The following is a 21,683-nucleotide window of genomic DNA, read 5'->3' as shown; positions in this document are numbered from 1 at the left end:
GATCGCTGGAGGTAGGACCATGTGTACGACCATGATGGTCCTCACCACCATCGCTCTCCTCCTGCGGCACCATTTCTTCAACAAGATCTCACCGTGAGTACTGAATGTGCTTTTCAGCAGGCACCAACAAAATGGTGGTCATTGCAACCGGTCTGTTAGAAATTATAAAACAGAAATAAGGGACTGCTTTTTGTCAAAATTCAAATATACAAATTCAACATCATGCAAGAAAAGCATTGAGGATTAAAATAAATACACATACTTCCAACCATACAAAAAATATGAACACTTTAACACATGTCTGTTCCATGTGTAGGGGGTGAGGGTGATACTTATCTGCATCATTGATTTGAGATAACTTCAGTGATTATTTTAGGGCTCGCCTTGAGCAACAGTGTGCGGATTAAGTGGCTCGACACATAACAACAGTGTATTCCAGTTTTCTTCTAATGGAGAGCTGAATAGAGGGGCAAGCATCAGGGCGCTCGAGTTCATGGCTGCTAATTGACTCAAAGTGCAATCTTCTCAGCCCTCACCTCCCCCTGAACTGCTCAGCCACTCACTCAGCAATGGCAAACACACCACGAGGCTACAGCACCATGGAGCGTGGCAACACCTAGCTCACATGCTAGTCAGATAATAATCAGCAAAACCTTGAGTTCTTTAACCAAACTCTTTCCAGATTGTGCTCATGAAAGCAGCGGTTGACATTGAGAAATGAATGTACTAGTGAGTTGTATGTTCTTTATCACAGGCAGAAAGAGAGTGTTGAGAAAGACATGAAGAGCAATGGAGCAACAGAAACCCCAAAATGAGAAAAACAGTGAACATCAAAGGGTAAGGACAAAAAAGGACAAACGATCTATCCAACGAAAACAAAGTGAGGATATGCAGCCACGGGGGTCTTCCTGTGATTTTAGTAACTGCAGAGGCCAAGACTTTCTCCCTTCAAAAGCTAGATTTTGGTATCAAACCGGCAGCACTTAAAATTCCATCGATTAAACCTGATAGCGTATTTAGAGTTTCCTGATTGGTAAACACTAATGTTATCCAAACCCCACTTTGAAAGAAAAGATCTTTGATGACTTTCCCATCATTTAGTTGAAAATGGAACTCATTTGGAACAAATTAACTCTAAACTCGAGGTTCCTTTGAAAGATGTGGAGATACCACATCTTACGAAGAAAGTGCATTTAGCTGAGTCATGATGAGTCATTCTTTTATGAATGATTATATCCCTTCATAATCGTGACTTTGCATGTTTGCTTTTAATTCCCTTGGGTTACATCTCCCCTGAACATGACAAGAGCTCGCCATCTTCTCAAATGTTGTAAGCACCAGGTGAGCGTTGTCATTGGCCACACTTGAAACCTAGCCAAAGGGGTGTTTCAGTGATTTTAGTAATGCACTTCCAAACAGCCGAGGTTAAGATATCCTCCCTTAAAAAGCCTGATTATGGTTTCAAAACTGTGGCACTTAAAATTCCAATGATGAAACTAGATAACATGTTCTATTTGTGTTCCCTGCATTGTAAACATCCATGTTCTCCAGATTCCAGTTTTTTAAACAGGCTTCTTGGGGATTTTTCCCTTAGTTCCCCTTCTTTTTCTATAGGGATTCATTTGTTTCAAATTGAATTCAAACTCAAGGTTTCTCTTTAAACGTTTGATCTTGACATAACCTCATCATCAAAACAAGTATTGGGTCATTTTTCAAATAAAAGTGAATGACGTTGCAAATTCCAAATATAAAAAACTGCATATAAACAACAAAACTGTGAATGTCAGTGGGTGACAGAGACACAGAAGCATATCCAGACAGACAAAGGGATATTGACAGTTGTGTGTGTGTGTGTGTGTGTGTGTGTGTGTGTGTGTGTGTGTGTGTGTGTGTGTGTGTGTGTGTGTGTGTGTACACACTGTGGCGGCATTATAAAAAAGCAGCAAAGCTTCTTACCAGCAGTGTTGTGAAATCTCTGTGTAGCACGGGGCTTGTGTGCTAGTGGAGGTTAACAGGAGGGGCTCCAGACAAGGGGAGAAAGTGGAGCAGTGGAGCATGTTACAGAAGCACGGATGCATAAAGAGCTGAGATGCCTGCCCCACATTTAGCTTTTAAGTATTCACTGCTACACTGCTATATAAACTAAATGATTCAGAAGCAACAATCCATCATCTCTTTAGGGTTATTATGAGTACATTACCTACAACCCTTCCACTTGATGCAGCTAAAAGATCCCAATATAAACCAATAAACAAAGGGTGCATTGTATCCAACCATTGTATGTGAACTGAATCTTTTTTATGGTGACAGTTTTATGGATTTAATCGTCATGGTGATTCCGTTTTTTTTGATTGACCGTTTTCCCTTTTCGCTTCATGACTTTACATATTTGCTTTTCTCCTGTGCTCCCTCTTCCCTGAAGACATGACAGGCCATCATCTCAAGTGTAGCGAGCATCAGGTGAGCATCTGTCATTTGCTATATTTTACCTCGAATGAACCAGAAAACAAATGGACAAACTGTCAAAAATGTGCACAAGTGTTTACATCAAAACTCTGAAAGCTGAACCCTGATTTGTTTTGTTTTCTGTCCTCAGTGGCCTCTGCTATCAAGACTTATTTCCGCAGATACTATTTCCTGTTATCACACCAAGGTTCCCAACAGGAATAAAAAAAGTGGGCTCGAAAAACAACAAGGCCTGTTTTGATCATGGATGGAACAGGAAACAGCAACTGAGCAAATTCTTGGAAGATCAAGTCGGACAAATCCTGTCATGAAAACTGAATTGTGTCATTTCAAAGTTGATCAGGGTATAAAGTAATAAAACATTATGTGCCTCTGCATATATAAGCAGTATATTCATTTCTTAAATGTTCTGTATTGCTTGCTTTTAAAACAATAATGATTTTTATTAAATGTATGCATGAGGACAGGATTTGACTGGATGTATCTTTAGGAGTCGCGTCTCTTGAGATCTCATAAGTGACCTAATTAATTCTAAAATGGGGGCTGACGTCCAGTTTAGTATTGAAATGGCAGGAGCCCAGGATCACTTAAAGGTTGTCAAGGATGATCTCACAAGAGAAGCCCACTGATGAAATAAATCAATGAAATGCATTTGTGTGCCGCTGTTTACTTCTCAATGCCAAGGAAGAGTGTCTCTTCCATGCACTAAGAACAACTGTTATTGATTCAATGATGATATATTAAAAAGGAGTACATTTTTCCTATTTTAGCATCGGTGAATAATTCATTTCCCCAGATTAGATTAAATTCAGTGCGTCCAACCACAACATTCAACTCAAATAGTATAAAAAGGTATAACGATAAAGTTAATTACATGCCCCGTAGTTTGGTCAGTTTTGTTTCTTGGCAATATATATTTTAGTCGTTATGCTGTGATGTTAGCAATATATTCTTTTCAAAAGAGCATTCTCATTGCATACTAATGACATTACAGTGAATAGTGTTCTCCTTCATGGTACATCAATTCTGCATGCACTTTTGCTCAACAATCAAATGGGAATGCTATACAATTTAAAAGTTATATGTGTCAGATATGTCTCTCTAGAAGTTGCAGGATGACTTTCCTACTTAAAGGTATTTCAGTGCAATAAAAGGCATTTAAAATGTAATTGAATATAAAACAATAAACACTCCATCATCACAGAATATCTACAAATATAAAAATATCCTTGCATGCAAATACCAAATGTTTTAAATAGAGGATGTTAGCTTGTTGGCCTTGCTCATTGAACCAATCGCATGATGTTGCCATGCATGTATAATCCTTTATATATTCAGTCTATGGTATAATCCCAGCCAAGGAGCGCATGAAAACATTTCATGCGAAATAGCAAAGATGCTTACTGGTTATCATTGTACTGATTAAGAGTGCAACATCAGGCCTAGACCTCACTGAATTAAACATAGGCATCAGAAGATAAATTATTCAGCCCTTCAGTTTTGTTGCAACTGATTAGATTTGACCTATCTTCTAAGCTTTGACGCCACCTGGTGGTAAACCTGATGGTTTGGTAGGATTCACAAAGTAAGCAAGCATCTAAAAAATGGAGCAGAAAATGTAAAACTAGCAACTTCATACATAATCACAGGTAAAAAAAAACAAATTTTCTGAAACATTATTCTTCAAAGGGCACGCTAAAAGGGTACTCTTAAAAACTACCCTACCCACAATGCAAAGCTAACTGTAAACAGGAAGTGTGTGTCTCGCGCTGGTTGTGGTAACTATAATGCTGCAGTAAATCTCAAAAACAGATGCTTGTGATTTTCCTAGCTCATAGTTGAAAATAATTTAAATTCTACGAATAAAATTATGAATTAGCATAACTAGGTGTGCTATATGGCTAACGGACAGCCATGTCGATGTAGCAATATCTAATGCAGTGTGTAGCGGCGGTGTGATTCGCTTTAATGTTAATTTACTTCAAATTAACGGAGTATCTTTTGGACTGCTAACTGACCAAACATGGCTGTATAAAAGCATGAAACAATACGACGTGTAACCAAGCTTAATACAAAATACAATCGTGTAATATGTCCTTGAAATGAAAGCTCACCGGTGTAACGGAGTGGTTACCAATGGAAACAGGAGACGCCTAATCAGATTTAGCTAAGTAAGCTAGTTAGCTAGCTACAATAACATTAAAGCTACAAGGAGATATTCAACATGGTGAGTCAAACTTGTGCCTCAGTGTTTGCTCGATTCTTCAAGTTAAATCCTTGTTTTCAATCACTTTGTAAAAATGCAATGATTTGCTATCTGCAGTAGGTCCATGGTTTAGTGACACTAGGTAAATCTCCCCCAGCTGTAATATAACTCATGATATATCACTGCTTTTACAGGCTTCAAATCGGAAGGGCAAACCATCCAAAAGTAAGTTCTTCAAGTATTATTGTAATGCTTTATTCCATAGTTTATTTCTCATATTGTATTACTATGTATTGTAGCATTTAGAGTAGGCTATGCCACACAATATTAGAATACAAAAAAATAAAGTAGTATTCAGCTGGTGACATCATAATGAAAATGTAATATACATACATTTTCTTGCTGCTATATTGTAGGTTTACTGTTCTCACTAGATGTTTTTATGTAGGCTGTTTTGTTATGTTTTTTGTACCTGGGTCTAGTTACGTCTGCAAGACAACATTTCCCCAGGAGACACTAAAGTTGAAGAGTATCAAGCTTGTTTATTTCTGCCTCTCCACGGTTTCCCCTAGATTCTTTCGGAGATGAAGATTTGCTTGACAGCTTATTTGATGACGGAAGTAAGTAGTCAGATCTCCAGTATTTTCATTTGTATTATTGTAAGAGTTTTGTGTGTTTACTATTTGATTTACTTACCAGAACTCCCAGTAAGGGGCAAATCAACCCGCAGTGGGCAACTGAATCGGTAAGTTGGAGGAATCCAAAGTTACATGCCAACAATTATAAATCACAACTGCTTGCAATAAAAAATGTTCCTTCTCCAGCACTTCTGCCACTGATAACATCTTCAGTATGCTAGCAGAGGAGGTGAAGAGGGATGGTGTGGACGCTGAGGTATGTAGACCAAAATATGAAAATACACACATAGATACAGTCTTATATTTCTAGCATTATTTATTGTCTATTTGTTACTATTTACTTTCCTGTCCAGGACTCTGATGTCTCAGCAGCAGATCCCAATGACATTTTGAAGAACATGAAGGTAGGTCATCATGTATACCAATACAAGAATTCAGATTTCTAGTTCTTTGCACATAGCCTCAGCTCTACTGTCCTTTGTTTTTGCACAGGACATGGATGATATGGATGCTGACCTTTTTGCACCAAAGAAAAAGCCCAGCTCAGCTCCTGCACAATTAAAGCCGTTTGGTAACGAAGGGCCAAAGAAAGACTCATCCACCATAGAAAGTAAAGCAAAGCCAGGGGGAGCAGGTAATTCAATGCAGAGTGTTCTTGAATTCATTATTTCCTCATTATCAGCTTCATATTATTACCCACTTTGAAGTTTGCATTTAAAGCAGCAGAAACAGAGAGCTGTTTGTCTTCCCCTCTCCACTCAGATGAACCCACCACAGGAGGGAGGAAGACATACTCTGCACCGGCATCCACAGCGCATAACTACAAGAAGTTCACTTTCTCAGGTGGGTTAGCCCGCCCCCGTCCCCCGTCCCATCCATCACACACTATATAACTCAGCAGCTGTTAACTGATAGCGTTGCTGTGTTTTTTTCCTCAAACTGCTGCATTTATGTAGACAGTGGGGGTGAAGATGAAGGTCAGACTCCTGGCACTAAAGGTACATTAGTACAGATATGTGTGTAGTTGAATAATATCAGTTGGTAGTTAAAGGTGTTTTTTGTGTGTAGTTTAGACAAGAGATGTGTATCCAACAGATATCCACACAATTACAAACAAGTTCAAATGTATTTGGTACACAATGAAAGCAATCTAAATCTTCCATTAAATCCATCCTTATGTTGAAAGGTGTTTCCAATATTTTGTCCACCCTTTTTCACATACAAAAGGTTGACAATATATCATATTTTTATATTATTTACATTATAAATACTCCATACAAATATCTTTCCATTGTTAAAGTATTTTTTAACTGATTATTTTTAATTGATGTGAAATGTGTTTTTACTTGCCGCTAGAACAAAACCATTTCCAAATGTTGGGATCAGTAAAGTACATCAAATCTATTCTTATAATAAAAGTCTAGAAATGCTTGTATTCCAATACATAACAATCTCTAATTAGTGTGTCATATTGGTGCTAACAGATGTCCCTAATATATGGCTGACTCAGTGTATAAACACATGCTGAAATGTGTAAACCTCATCACTTAAACATATTTGCACATAGACATTCGAACATATGTGATGCCTGTTTAGCATTTACTAACAGCCTGGTGTATAATGAAGAAGTATACATAATGTAAAGAGTTTCATTTCCTCTGCAGATGTTGACGACCCCCTGGCGGATCTACTTGATGATTTGCTTCCAGATGAAACTAAGCCCGAGCCTAAATCTATCACACAGAAAGCCAAACGTGAAAAAGCACCGCCATCTCCTACAGCTATCCTAAAGACTCCAACATGTGAGTCTTTAAATGATACATACGTCTTTATTTTAAAAAACAAACAAGGTACTGAATGTGTTAGTGTTTATATTTTTGGTTCACCAGCTAAAGCAGCAACTAAACGAAGTGATTTCACATTTGATGACGATAAGGAGGATCTAATGGACGCACTCGGATTTGACGGTGATAATAAAAACGCTCCGAAGAAAAAAGAGGCTGCGCTTTGGTCCAGCAAGGACAGGTAACAGCTCTGTTCGCACGCTTGCTGTTGTCCTTTTTTATAGCGCTCAGACAATAAATAATTAGTGCTATGGGCTTCAGGGTGCGGCTAAAAACAAAGCTGCACAAAGAAAGCAGCATCTCTCAACTCGGGCATATATATATTTGTTTCTATGTTGTTTTGCCTTCACTATTTAATGCTTTCCCTGTCCTTTTCGTCTCTCATTTCCCTCTGTTCTGCCTCCTTTCCTCAGGAGTGAGACCCCTCAGAGGCCTCGTACCAAACTAGATGAGATTCTGGAGAGTTTGACCTCCCCTCGTCTTCTGGAGAGACCTCCGACGGGCGAGAAGAAGGAACAAACTCAAGAGAAGCCGCAGCAAGATAAGACGTTTACCGTGAAAGGTAACGGGGCACCATGTCCTTCTCCTGTCATAATTATGAGCAACTACTCTTTCACATGGATAATCTTGTATCTTTTTTTTTAATCAGAAACACTTCCAGAAGAGGACCTCACATTTGGCTCCTATCAGCCCACTCTGGGGTCCACGCCTGAGGGGCGCCAGTCCCGCAGACACTCTGTCAGGTGTGTGTAAAGCCTAATCTCGGTGTCTTAATCGGTTGCCCTTTTAGCTTTTTAGGCAGTTGCCATCTTGGTTTTGGGCCGTAGCCATCTTGGTTTGATGGAGTCGCCATCTTGGTTTGATGGAGTCGCCATCTTGGTTTGATGGAGTCGCCGTCTTGGTTTGATGGAGTCGCCATCTTGGTTTGATGGGGTTGCCATCTTGGTTTGATGGGGTTGCCATCTTGGTTTGATGGAGTAGCCATCTTGGTTTGATGGAGTCGCCATCTTGGTTTGATGGAGTCGCCATCTTGGTTTGATGGAGTCGCCATCTTGGTTTGATGGAGTCGCCATCTTGGTTTGATGGAGTCACCATCTTGGTTTGATGGAGTCACCATCTTGGTTTTGGGGTGTTGCTATCTCGTTTTTTTTGCTGTCTCCATCTTGGTTTTGGCTAGTTGCTATCATGTTTTTGTGGTGCTGTCGCCAACTTGGCTGTTGGCCATCACCGTCTTTCTACCCTTACCTTTTTTTTCATATCAGATTCTCCACAGAGGATGTCAGTCCCTCTACCCCGGAGAAAAAACCAAAGCCCTCCACCCCCGTCTCCACACGGCAGCGCCCATCGGCTGACTGGCTCGGCCTGAAGACAAATGACGACCAGATCTTTGCAGAGGATGACGCCAAAGAGACTTCAACAGACTCTCCAATACCTCCCTCCTCCCCTTCATTAGAGAAAAGACCCTCTCTGACTGGTAGTAATGCCACATTGGCTGTTAAAGTGGCAGCAGACACTCCTACCGTACCTGCTACTCTCGCCAAGCAAACCCAGCCAGAGGTCTCTAAAAGCCAGCCGAAAGAGGAGGAGGAGGAAGATGATTGGTTAGCAGGAGCTCTGAGCAGGAAGAAGGGTCTGGCTGTGACACACTCTGAGGCTAAAACATCCAAACAGGAAGTGTCTTTAGGCCTGGGAGAAGAAGTGGATCTGCAGTCGACTGTGAGGTACACAACAAAGAAAATAAAAATACATTAAATAAAACAAAGACGAAGTTTGTTTCTCAGTACTGAATGTTTTTTTTCAGTCAACAAGTGGCTTCACAAGCTCCCAGGGCCAGAGAGGACACTCTTACATCTGTCACGGAAGCTAAGTAAGATATTCGTTGTGTAAATCCATAAAAGCAGTGAACTGTAAGTGGATTTTTTGTTTGATATTTCTGTTACTTTCCTTTTGTTTTGTACAGCAGCACTTTTCTCGGACAGCAAAGCCCCAACGCTCACTCCACTCCCGTCAGAGAGCCGAGGACCAGGCAAGGTGTTTATCGACATAACTAGTCTTACATTTGTATAGATATAATTTGAATGGTGACTTTCAAAAGCGACGCTCATCTGTGGAAACTTTTCATAATACCCTGTCAATTGATCAATCATCCAGTCATTTTCACAAAACCCACTTCTAAAACCTTTTTCTATTTTGTATAACGTCCTGCCCATCTCATTGGATCATCAACTCACATTCTGCCCCTCCTCTCGTACAGATACCATTCCCTCTTACACCTTAACTCCACCACAATCCCCTTCAGTCGTTACAGAATATACACCAACCACCAACCCTCCGCTCCCCTCCATCTTAACATCCTCCTCAGCTGTCCATGCCAATGTAGAGCTCCAACAAACTCTTAATTCCTCTCCTCCCTCAGATTACCCTCCTCAATTACCTCGCCCTCTGCCAGTCTCTACTGCTAGCGTTAGCCACACCCAGTCTCAATCCCAACCCCACCACCCGCCACCCCATAAGGGATCCGGGATCCTAAGAGGACCCAGTCAGGCTGCGGATGAAACGCCCCATCAGCTGCCACTGCTCCACCCTACCTCTACTGCACTGCCTGGCTCAATGTGGTGTAGGTAATCTAGGGCCGAGCTGAAGTAGCTGTACATGCAGTATTCACCATTGCTGTAATATTAAATGTGATCATTTGAATATACTCATGGTTGTTTTCTTTGCAGCTGTTCAGCATCCAAACCAAATGCAGAATACATCAAGTGCTGTCCAACAACAGGTATTCATACTTGTCTGTTTTAAAGAGCCCCTGTTATGCTTTTTGGGGTTTCCCCCTCCTGCCTAAAACGCTTTCATTGGAATCAGAATCAGAAATCCTTTATTTGTCCCGCACGGGAAAATGTACAACAGCCGATAAACATACAAAATAAAAAAAATGCTAAGTATGCACACGTTATTATTAATAACACAATAAGTAAAAAACAACAAAAATAGAAGATATGTATACCATGGTAGTAAACGTGAAATTGCAGGAGGGTATATTCCACAAAGTTTTATTGTTTCAGACAGTGTTAATGCAAATCAGGGGTATTCCAGTCTATGTGTGTGGGGGGGGGGGGGTCTACCAGGGGCCATAGTGCTTGTACAGCCTGATCACTACAGGAAAGAAGGACCTTCTGTTTACTTCTGTAACATAGTGACATCATTATGTAAGACTTGCGCTTCTATTGGATAGTGCTCCTACACATTATATTAATAGGCTAAGGGGCGGGACATCCCTAAGAAGTTGACCAATCACAACAGAGCAAGCCAGCTAACCAATCAGAGCAGGCTGGGCTCTGGTTTCAGACAGAGGGTGAAAAGAGGTGCTGCAGCACAGGCAGTATGAGAACAATAAAGAGATTTTTGAGCATTAAAGCATGGAGACATGTCAGAGTAGAGACACAACATTATGAATTATTATGAAACCTGAAATCCATTTATACAATTATGAAACCTGAAAAGGAGCATAATAGGGCCCCTTTAAGGTTTGTCACCATTTTGGCATTCACATGTGTTTTTAGTGAATAACCCATCTCTATTTCCTCTGTGAAGGTGCCACTCTCAGCAGACTTTCTGCAGCAGCTGCTTCTACAACAGCAGGTTAGGAATGTTACTTGCACATATACTCCAGCTGTTTATGCACATGAATTGTTCTTGACTTGTTTACTTTTCTCCTAAAGATGATGCAGTCTCAGTTGCTGGGTCTCGGGGGGGTCAATGTAAGAGAGCAGCAAGCTGGAGATGATCAAGCTTTACAGGCTCGCATCATCCAACTGGAGGGACAGGTATATTAATGTTGGTGTAATGTGTAAAGGACACAAAGAACCTTCAATGCTGCAAAAAAGATTCCTATATTTCATCCTATGTGTTACTGTCTAGGTGAAGACTCTGCAGCTGGAGCGAGAGCAAAGCCAAATGTTGCTAGCGAGTGTCCAGCAGCGGCATAAACAGGATATGGAACTCATGGAAAACACAAACAAGTAGTTAATTCCTCCACACACACACACACACACACACACACACACACACACACACACACACACACACACACACACACACACACACACACACACACACACACACACAAACATATGTAGGGCGAATGTGCTCCTATGTACATGTTTAACATACATTATGCATAATTCCCTGCACTTCAAGCTGCTTATGTTTGCTTAGCACATGCTTTCCGTATCTCTGTGCACGTGCAGGGCTCGCGTGAAGCTGCTCGAGGAATCGGCAGCCCAGAGGGAGACACAAGCGCGACAGGAGTGTGAAGATCTAATGGAACGTCTGGCAGCAGCAACGCGATCCGCCGAGCAGGAACGCTCCGAGCTGCAGGCTCAGTACCAGCGCAAACTGACCCAGGCCCAGCAGGACAGAGACCGCGAGGTGGAGAGGCTCCGAGACCTCCAGAGGTACAGCGAGAAATGTTGAAAGATGCGAAGTCTGCGACACATTTTAGTCAGGATCTCTTGCCAACACTTACAGTTGAAAATATCACAGGTGTTTAATACTCCAGAGGTCAACCATCACAAGAGTTTCTGAGTCAACCTTACATTCTGTAGAAGTGCATGCCCCCTCCATGTACTATGTATATCATTTTCACAGCGTTGACCCAGTTTTGTGTGTGTTGTAAAGTCTATACGAAATCAGAATAAGGTCAACATGAGGTCTGCAAACACAGCTGTTCCTTCTCTACACACAATGCCTATTATTGCAAATGTTTAAGCTGCGAGGGCAGGCACAGTACATACCTAAACATTGCATTGGATTTTAAACCATTATGTTATTGTATAAAGTGTGGGGGAAACTTCTGAAGCAATTGGAGTCAGGACTCAGAGAGACACGAGGAGAGCTGGAGCTTTGATGGCAAACACTGACGGTTTATTTGGAGCTTCGGCCGGAGAACTCACAAGACATGTCACGGGCGTGGTCTGACCACACGGTTGAGATGCCTTAAGAAACCTTCCTCTCGTAGAGGTTTGAACTAGTTTGGATGAGGGTAATCAACATTCTTCACTAGATAGACTAAACAGCTGGGGATACTGAATTACTTTGCAGTTGACGCTTATGGCCTCGAAGATTTCACACCTTGGGTTCATCAAACGGAAGGAAGTGTTCCATACGTCCCCATAACAATCAACTATCTCAGACCTGAAAGTTGCCTGGTCATAAACTGGTAACAACAACAAATGGCTAAGGCAGCCCCCTCCTTAAGGGAGATAACAGATGCAAAGGTTGGTCATCTGCGTCAGAGGGCAAAAGGTCAACATCTATGGAAGTGATTCCCTGACATAAAGCACTTCTATTGGGAGTAAAGAAGCCCTAATTACAGTAAGTGATTATTTCACACTAGCCAGTAATATAAAATGTATTCAACACATGCTGACTGAAAGAAAAATACAAACAAAGGGGGATACACAGGATTAGATCATTGTTCCATTTGAAGCAAAAGACAGAAACATAGTAATCAGATCACTCGGCTTAGTCTTCATATTGCATAATGCGATTTAATCTTCCTGCACATTCGGGGCCTGATTCAAGAGGCACGTTCACCGAGTTATCTGGGTAGACTAGCAGAGTAATACCCATAATCCCCTCTTATCTGGAATGTGGACAGATGTCTAAAGAACTAACTTATTCAAAAATAACCACATTTTTCCGATAACTAAGCAAAAAACCCATCTAAAGCCTACAATAAACGTATCAGTTGTATTATAAACAAATGACCGAAGCTGACTGTATTTTCTCCGTTAAGGAAATCTATATTAGAGATGAAGAAGGACCACGAAGACCAGGTCAAGAGACTGAAGAAACTAAAGGAGGAGGAGATTGATGCTGTAACAAGCGCAACATCACAGACCAGGTTAGATGGAAACGAATGACACTGCGATACACACTCCTGTTAACACTAGTAGTATGTTCCATGTGTGTTTGTGTGAAATCAGTGCTGATATTTTGAATACACTATGTTGGAAGAGTTACGTTGTTATTTCACCTTGAAAAGTGAATCTAGAATGATTATTTTTCTTATTTTCTGTATTTGAACAGCTTTTCAACACTAATCAACCAATCGTATTCAGGTTTGTTTTGTGATTTGTGCAACATTACTGTAGTATAACTGTGTTTCCTTGGTCCAGGTCCCTCACGGGGGTGATTGAGCAGATGGAGCAGTTCTCCTCTCGGCTGGGGGATCTCTCTTCCCGGGTGGAGAGCACACATGAACACACGGCGCAGGGCCTGGAGCAGGGGGCACGGCACCGAGACGAGCAGCTTCGAAGTACATCACACACACATAAGTGTGCACACTTTGTTCAAATGGGTCAAAACACAAGTTGGCTAACAGCATACTGTGGTCGGTGTTGAATTGCAAGTGGGTTGAGGTCATTCTCCAAATGCTCGTTTCAGTGATGCAGGAGCGTCTGGCCCAGCAGCAGAAGGCCATGGCGGAGGAGAGAACGTACCTGAAGGAAATAATCTCCAGGATGGACTCTCAGCTCAATGAGCAGCAGAGACAACTTGAGAAGGTCAGGGTCAATCTGTAGGATTAAGCATTGCACAAGTGCATACATAAAGTACACACGCTTGCAATGAAGATTGATACTTTCCCCTCACCAACCAGGTCTGGGAGGGTTTCTTTAAAAATGTCTTTGTTTACAATTACTAGTAACCTGTAGAACATAAATGTAATGTCACCTGATTACTTACCGTTACTTTTGGATTACCTTCAAATCAAATGCAAAGCAAAAATAACCCTAACCATAACCCTAAAGAAAATAAATTGCCTTTCAGGTTTAGTATAATGCATGCATTTAAAAGTATTTGAAAGAGTATTTTTGTTTAACAAATCAGGTATCCAGCTACTTGATGTAAAGAAAGTCAAAGGTATTTGAAAAAAGTCTAAATGAAGACCAAAAAGCAAATGTGTGTATTGTAATCTTGTTAGCAATCTCAGATTTGTTTTAATGTACTAGTCATCTGATGTTTTTCTACAGTACTTGTTTATGTAACTGTGAGTTAATACAGTTACTCCCCTTGTCTGTCAACAACTGACAATCGGACTTTATTGTTGTATTTCTCAGGACCGCTGGAAGATGACAGCCGAGCAGGCCAAGGCAGAGTCTACCCAGAGAGGGCTGGAGGGAGAGCGGCACGCCCTCAGCATGCAGATCAACATGGAACGAGAGGAGCTGGAGAGAGCTAAGGTGAGCCAGGTGAACATCCACATCCAACTCGAATCAATGCGTGGTTCCTTCTTACGTCTCCTGCGTGTCTCCGTGGTGTTCCATCAGAGTGCACTCCTGGAGGAGCAGAAGTCGGTGATGCAGCACTGTGCGGAGGAGAGGAGGAAGCTGGCTGCTGACTGGACCCACTTCCACGCCCTGGAGAAGCAGAGGCACGAGAGGGCCGAGCGGGAGGTCAGCAGTCTGTTGGAGAGGAGGGAGGGCTCCATCATAGGTCTGGCACAGGTGATGGTCCTTTCAGTTCAAAACTAATGTTGTCATTATGTTTATTATGTGGTTCATTTATAAACCTTCCAGAACTCTTATAGGTGTTCTGGGACAGGTGCTTTCTGTCCTCAGTCAAGAGAGAGAATGAGCTTTTAGTTATTATTCTCCAAATATCTGGAAAAAACTAACAGAAAACGGCAGGTTCGCTGCAACTCCAACTACTTTTGAATCAAGATTTAAGAACATTCATTTTTTAATAAATCAAACTACTTTGTAACTTTGTATTCTATTTGAGTTTGTTTCTATTCATTCCTCTTTTTAATGCCTGTTTTTTCTAATGTATTTTAAAGTAATTTCAATAATTGAATTATCTTAATACTTTAAAAATGCTTTGCCTTACAGTAAAATAATGTAATGGGGGCATATTCAAAAGTACATTTAGTTGAGCTCCCTGGGAGAGACGGGACACTAAAGGACTTAAATGTGCTTTTCTCTTGTAGGACCAAGCGGACTTAAAGCTTCACACCGGGGAGCTGAAACAGAAGCAGATGGTTGTGGCACAGGAGAGGGAGACTCTGGAAAGACTGAGAGAGGAACTGGACAGCGAGAAAGACAGAATCAGCAGCACCGCGTTGAGACTCAAGACACGAGCCCAGGAGGTGGAGGCCTTCAGCAAGGTACATTAACACCGTGATTCTTAAATGAAGTGCAGGAAACAATGTGCAATATCTTGAGTTTGGACAATGCATGCTTTCTACAGCTTGCTGCAGAGAAGTTTGAGGAAGGAGAACGAGCGTTGCAGGAGGCAAAACGAGTGGAGACTGACCACGAGGCGAGACTCAGACATATCCATTCGCAGACAGAGCGGCTGAGGCAGCAAGAACAACGAATCCTTCAGGTGAGTCTCAGACAGCTCTTTATGCCTCATTCTTCAGATTTGGCTTCTATTTTATCCAAATATTTTGATCACACGGATTGTAACAGTACAACTATTTTTCATCCAGGAGCGAACGCGGTTAAGTCATCTGCAGAAGGACACCGAGATGCTGAGACAAGACGCTCCCATTAGCTCGTTTGCACAAATGACACCAAGCCTAGCAGGTGAGGTCTTTATCCAGTTCACTATAATAAAATATAGAGTAACCCAAAATGACCCCATTTGATATAACTGTTTTATTTGTATGTGTAGCTTCAGTGTTGCCAAACCCCGAGCTGACATCTACCCTGATCTTTCCACCTCTGACTTCGTTGGCAAACTCTCAGTCCATGGCTCTCCAGGCTAGTCTGACTCTCTGGAAGTACACGGCAGAAAAGGTATCCACTGGAGTCGGTCCTTCATTAGGATTTCTAGCTAGTATGTAAAAGTTGTGTGATCATTTATATGGGTGCATAAGATTGAAAGTATTATTCTTCCATTTAACAAGTGACAGCATCCAAGTTATGAAAAGCAAACATGTGGTAAATGTAACTGAAGCTGGTCTAGACCGTCTACCTTAGAATGCATAAATAAAATTAAAGTACCAAAGATTGATATTGAGGTTTTTATTGTCAATAGGAGCAAAATGCCACAGTCACATTCATCAGTACATTTTAACATTGAGTTTCTTCATTATAATTCCTTCTCCACCTCCCCACAGGACCGTGAATACCTCCAAGAAGAGCAAGTGTTCTTGGAGAATTTAAAGAAGAAATCTTACAGATCGACCTTCAACACAGATTGACCAATGCATGCAATAAGATTCATGTTACTTTCGATGTGCCATTGTACTTCAATGTTTTATACAAACAATTTTATTAAACACGTTTTAGAGAAAACATTGTATTTAATTTGTACACCAACAAATCTACTGAAGAGTCTGACTTCTGGATCAATCCAATCGGTTTCTCCTTACATTTGTTCTGCAAGGAAAGAAACAAACATTTAAAACCAACCACCAGTTAGCAAACTGTTTCTGCAGTCAAGCCTCAGGTTACCATAGGTCCACACTTCTGTTCAGACAGGGATAACTTTTTTCATCACTGGCTTGACTTTAAGTCAACATTAGCACTTGAAATTACCTGAGCAACTTTTTTCAGCACCAGAGGGACGTCATAGGCTTTCATTACTGATCGGGACCTGAAGGGAGAGATTTAACATCTACATTATTAAGTGTTCAGATTATGCACCTCATAAACATGAAGGTTCAACAATTCTCAGAACAGCTTCAATCGTCAGTTTCGCATAAGACGGCACTTCCTATGCAGCAGTTATCGTCACTGAATAGTTGGAAACATGGATGAAAGGCAGTAGGGTGGTACACACCTTTCACCAGGCCCGCATCCTTTCCCACCGACGACCCTCAAGAACCTTAAAAAAAAGAAAGAAGTCTTTAGTGATAGTTCATCAGCAGCATGAGACGCTACAAGTAAGTATGCAGCTAGTCAGATACCATTGGTTTCAACACTTGTATTTCTGACAGGGATAACAGAATCATCATATAGACTGCATGGAGTTAATTATTGAATGCACAGTAGGGTGGTACACACCTTTCACCAGGCCTCCTCATTTTCAGCCAGTGTCAACGAGGACCCACGTGAACCTGAAAAGAGAAGCTTCTTTAGTGACAATTCATCAGCAGCATGTGACTCCATAAGTAAGTATGCAGCTAGTCAGATACCATTGGTTTCAACACTTGTATTTCTGACAGGGATAACAGAATCATCATATAGACTGCATCAAGTCAATAATGTAATGCACACAGGCTCGTCATTCTTACCTTTCATTACGAAGAAGGACTTCGCATCTGTTGTAGGAAGATTAGCTTCATTCCGCAAGAGGAAAAGTGCCTGTAAGGTAAAGGAATTATTGAGACATGGAATGGCAATTTAAGTTATATGAATGTTAAGAAGGAATGAGCCAGTGAATTTAATGCAAAAAAGCGTGTGCGAAATAGCGTACTTTTCAACTTAAGCCCAAATGGATTCAAGCACGTGTTGGCCTTAGTCAAGAAGAGCTAACAGCTAACGGTGAAAGCTAGCACAATTCCCATAAAACCACATACAAATCCTCACATTTAAGTATCATTATATAATCATAAAGCATTACCTTTTCAGGGTGGTTCGTCTGCAGCAAACTTCATATTTAGATATAGAAGTATCATGCCCTGTGAGAGCCACATGCTGCAGAGTGTAGCTTCAACGCAGACAGTGAAGGAGAACAGGAACGGAAGTCTCGCGTGGCGAGGCTTTTATAGGTTGGAAACGTCACATCCCACGTGACTACTGACTGGGTGTGGCAAAAAGTTTGTAAGTAACGTTACATATCCATCTATGATCTCCATACATATACTAAGTAGGCCTACAACTGTATGAATCATATACGGAAAAACACCAATGTGTATGCATGCCTAATATGTGAGTAGCATAGACATACGTAAAAGTAACTTCATACTGGTTATTTGTAACACATGAAACAAAAGAACTGTACATTTGATTTATTTCATTGACTTATTATGTAAGGGAAAACACAATTTGCATGGCCTGAGCAAGGAATACATCTGTATTGGTCAATATTTACCAATAGTTTAATTTGTAATTGATCAATTAATTATGTGTGCCTTTTTGGTGGAGTGTTCTTAATGCTACATAGCCTAGTTGTAGGCTTGAAAATTGACAATGTTTGTTTGGCCTAAATATTCTATTCGATATGGTTTCCTGTATATTTCCACGGGATCCACATGCTTACATACATGTTTTTGGACTATTATCTCTGTTTAGCATGTGTCTTGTTCTATTCTTAATAGTGTTAATCTTGGCACAACTTCTGAAATATACTCAACCACACACACTGCTTCCTATTGCTCTGTCATGTCAAACAAATATTAATTACACAGAAATTAGCATTTTTTTAAGCCTAGTTTTTAATATTTGTTTATCTGCATTTTTATCGTGCACCAATACACCAAGGCAAATACCTTACAAACCTGCTTGACAATAACCCTGATGCAGGACAGTCAGCTGTGCTCCTCCTGCTCCATCACTGCCATTCCTCCTCCAGTCACTAGGGAGAGACTGTGGACCGGGGAAGCTGCTGCTGTCAGTCAGAGGGTCCCACAGCAGGCTGAGAGGAGTCTGCACCGCCATCCGCACACCGGCCTGCGGGACGCTCTCTCCGAGTCCGCCCGGGATGGAGAAAGACGAAGCGGACCCATCCCGCCAGAGGAACGGGGCGGTGGGAGTGCTGTACGGGGAGTTCACGGACCCGCTCGACGACAGGGTCCGGTACTCGGTGAGCCTCACGGAGAGCGTCCTCACCGTGCAGAGGATCTGCTCCTCACCCGGCCGGAGCAAGGTGCTGTTTAACTTGACAGACTGTGTGGGCTGCCGGGCGTACAGAGGGCCGGACAGCGCGGATGTCGGCGCTTACTTTGCAGCCTATTTCTATCCGTTCAAGAGGCGCTGGATGAGCGCCGGAGTGGCCCGGCAGAGAGTGGAGCAGGGCTTTCGGGTGGCACTGGTCCAGGACCCGCTCGCTAACCTCCAGGAGGCGGAGAGGTGGGCTCGGGCCATCAGAGATGCCTCCGTGCTGCAGGCTCCCCGGAGAGAAGGTGAGCACTGTGGGGACCGTGGGTCAGTGAGCAGCGTGGAAATTAACATCAACTTTATATTACAAATAACGATAGGCCTAGGTGTTACAACAGGTAAATGGGTATTATTATGATGTGAAGATGATTATAGGTTCAAATCAAAGGTTTTATGACACAGCACAGCACATGCACAGCACAACACATATCAGAAGCTTATGGGAGTACGAGCAACAGTCTTGCTGCCTGAGGGATAAATCCCTGAATTGTATGAAACACCATCAACTTGGTCACAGTGGTATCCTATGACTATTCTGTAGGTTATCATATTACTTTTTTTTACAAAAGTCTTAAAAAGTGAGCCAAAATGCAACCACAGCTCAGCTTTCTATTGCAAACAGGTTTGTCAGGAAGGATGTGCCCATTCCATATCCTCTCAATAACCTGCTCTACCTGCCGTGAAAGGTGATCCACCTGCCAGCAGCCCCTATAGCTGCATGCCTTTATTGAACAGCCCATGAGAGGGGTGATGGTGGATGTGGAGCATGCTTTGAACACACACACTCACAAAACTGATCACTTAAACAGTTAGATTTTCCACTGATCCTGTCAGCAGAGAGTGTAGTTGTGCTCAGGCTTAATTATTCCCGCTCAGTTATTTCCCATTGAGGGTTTCTTTGTTGACGGGTGGAGAAATCGCATCAAAACAAAGCCTGTTTTTCATCCTGCTTTTTCAAGTAGCTACGTCTAATTAGGTCTCAACATGTCTCGCTCTGTTATAAAATGCAGACTTTCCTCAGGTTCTTTTGTCTTCCAGTCTCATTAGCGACTCCGTGCTCCATCCTGGTTATGCAATGTGACCGTAATGAACATGAATACCATATGAGAAGTGTTTATGCAGCTAATTACCCCTATCAGTCATTTGGGAGGAGGTGGTGGTGGTGATGATACTTGCTGATGATGATGGAACAAAGCTGTTTCTGTCCAAAAAATTGTTTATCATTTGGGAGCAAACTCAGAATGTCGAGTTATATCATATCATTTTGACTCATATAGAAATATTTAACAGTTTAAATATAAAGCAGGCACGCTCTCCTGGGCATTTTCAAAGAGGGAAGCAGATATTTGACTTGACAGTGACTAATTTGGAATGTTGGTTTCAGAAGACGGAGTAGGAAGGAATAAGCCTCGAGCTGTACAAACAGGTGAATACAGAGAGCTCCTGTGTGGAGAGGAACACCACCTTCCTCTGGTCTGCAGCCAGCACTAGTTTGGGTTTCATCCCTTTATGCCATGCAGGCAGATGGTAACCTAAGAAGTATCTGGCGACCCCCCCTTCCCTCTGTCCATGTCCTCTCACTGGACTCATCAAAGAGCTCCAGCCTGGGAGGTTTTCAAATCGCACATATAATGAACCAGCTCATAGATCTAACAGAGCTCTAACATGTCCTCTCATCTTTTTTTGTGTGCCTCTTTTGAACACAGCGTCTCAGCGATGATGAGATCATATTATTATTTGATAAGCCTGTTTCAGTACACCACATCCAGGCCAGCCAATAATACAGTATTTAACGGAGAATGATATGTGATTTAAATAAGTCATGTTTTGCTAATCTGCCTTGTTGGGGAGGATAAATGAAGGTCAGTAGGATTCACTAATCCCCTATTTGCCCGATAAGTTAATTGCGTGTCATCTCATCTGGTACTGCAGATGGAAAGGTTGGATTAAAAGTGTAGTTGCAGCGCAAGATTGGAATTTTGTCTGGGAGGTATCACTGTGGTGCCCTGAGTATAAAGTGAGTGAACATGGAGTCTAACATGTAATTGTAACTCTATTTATTTATTCTGGTTGGTTTTGGTTGATTCCAACAATACTCTCACTGGATTTTTGACTCTCACGGCAGGTTCATTGGAATGAATGAGCTGTTAATAATTAAGTGCATATGATATAGTACCGCACTCGCTAATGGTCTGCTACAGTAGCCCCTGCTTAGAGGATCCACAGAGAGTTTGCATGCAAAGGAAGGAGATGAGGGATACTCACTTTGATTTTCTTCTCCTAGTGGCTGCACGCTAAAAACGAATTCAGGCGACCTTTCACCTCCACTTAATTAAATGTATGGTTGCAAGATAAAAATGTGAGTTAATTGATTTTGATAAACATTTTAAGTTGCAAACATTAATTTATAAGTTGTGTTGACGTAATAATGTTGGTAATTACATCAACTTAATATTGTGTGTAATTTGAACTCTGATTTCTGCGATTTCAGGTTGTAGTAAGTAATGCAATTGGCTTGATAACTTAATTGTTCTACACCTTGAGTTAAGGATTTCAAGTCCACTCCCACTTAACATGCCAGGACAAATTCCGACAGTTGAGGCCCCGTTTACACGAGAACAAAACGGGTTGGATCCGCATAGTTTCAAATAGTCATTCAAATACAGTAGATAGCCTTGTAGTTGCACTGTATAGGCAA

The 21,683-nt window shown here is 41.6% G+C and overlaps 1 protein-coding gene and 2 long non-coding RNA genes across 7 annotated transcripts; 2 read left to right on the top strand and 1 right to left on the bottom strand.

Annotated features, from left to right (window-relative positions):
* Positions 1-487: 487 nt before the first annotated feature.
* On the top strand, positions 488-3,180 carry LOC104966929 (uncharacterized). The gene is made up of 3 exons (XR_800699.1): positions 488-837; positions 2,423-2,460; positions 2,597-3,180. It is a non-coding gene; the product is annotated as an uncharacterized lncRNA (long non-coding RNA).
* Positions 3,181-4,237: 1,057 nt separating this feature from the next.
* LOC104966926 (fas-binding factor 1 homolog) lies at positions 4,238-16,459 on the top strand. Of its 5 annotated transcripts, none has more exons than XM_010796275.1 (32): positions 4,238-4,693; positions 4,867-4,897; positions 5,245-5,292; positions 5,372-5,417; positions 5,497-5,566; positions 5,664-5,714; positions 5,803-5,944; positions 6,073-6,153; positions 6,267-6,308; positions 6,975-7,112; positions 7,200-7,335; positions 7,568-7,716; positions 7,804-7,897; positions 8,417-8,875; positions 8,956-9,021; positions 9,118-9,185; positions 9,571-9,771; positions 9,878-9,930; positions 10,746-10,793; positions 10,874-10,978; positions 11,073-11,173; positions 11,402-11,608; positions 12,952-13,059; positions 13,334-13,473; positions 13,602-13,720; positions 14,276-14,398; positions 14,486-14,662; positions 15,145-15,321; positions 15,405-15,542; positions 15,649-15,745; positions 15,834-15,958; positions 16,282-16,459. In XM_010796275.1, exons 1-32 carry the CDS (start codon positions 4,691-4,693, stop codon positions 16,363-16,365), a joined length of 3,627 nt encoding a protein of 1,208 aa, XP_010794577.1. In that variant the 5' UTR covers positions 4,238-4,690; the 3' UTR covers positions 16,366-16,459. The 5 variants fall into 5 exon arrangements, with proteins under 5 accessions (XP_010794577.1, XP_010794578.1, XP_010794576.1 ...); XM_010796276.1 differs by having other exon boundaries at positions 9,115-9,185; positions 15,652-15,745; XM_010796274.1 differs by having other exon boundaries at positions 9,115-9,185.
* LOC104966928 (uncharacterized) lies at positions 16,172-17,839 on the bottom strand. The gene is made up of 6 exons (XR_800698.1): positions 17,730-17,839; positions 17,401-17,470; positions 17,171-17,223; positions 16,947-16,991; positions 16,703-16,760; positions 16,172-16,543 (listed from the first exon to the last, which is right to left on the bottom strand). It is a non-coding gene; the product is annotated as an uncharacterized lncRNA (long non-coding RNA).
* Positions 17,840-21,683: the final 3,844 nt, after the last annotated feature.

The sequence above is a fragment of the Notothenia coriiceps genome, unplaced genomic scaffold, assembly GCF_000735185.1.
Source record: "Notothenia coriiceps isolate Sejong01 unplaced genomic scaffold, NC01 NC01_scaffold00037250, whole genome shotgun sequence".
NCBI classification, from domain to species: Eukaryota; Metazoa; Chordata; class Actinopteri; order Perciformes; family Nototheniidae; genus Notothenia; species Notothenia coriiceps.
Note: the sequence above shows the minus strand (reverse complement) of the source record. Positions and strands in the feature narration are given on the sequence as shown.

Excerpts from the sequence above, each read along its gene's own strand:
- LOC104966926 (XM_010796274.1), top strand. Across the intron at positions 6,309-6,974 it reads TCAGACTCCTGGCACTAAAG|ATGTTGACGACCCCCTGGCG; the intron begins GTACATTAGTAC and ends TTTCCTCTGCAG. Across the intron at positions 8,876-8,955 it reads GATCTGCAGTCGACTGTGAG|TCAACAAGTGGCTTCACAAG; the intron begins GTACACAACAAA and ends GTTTTTTTTCAG.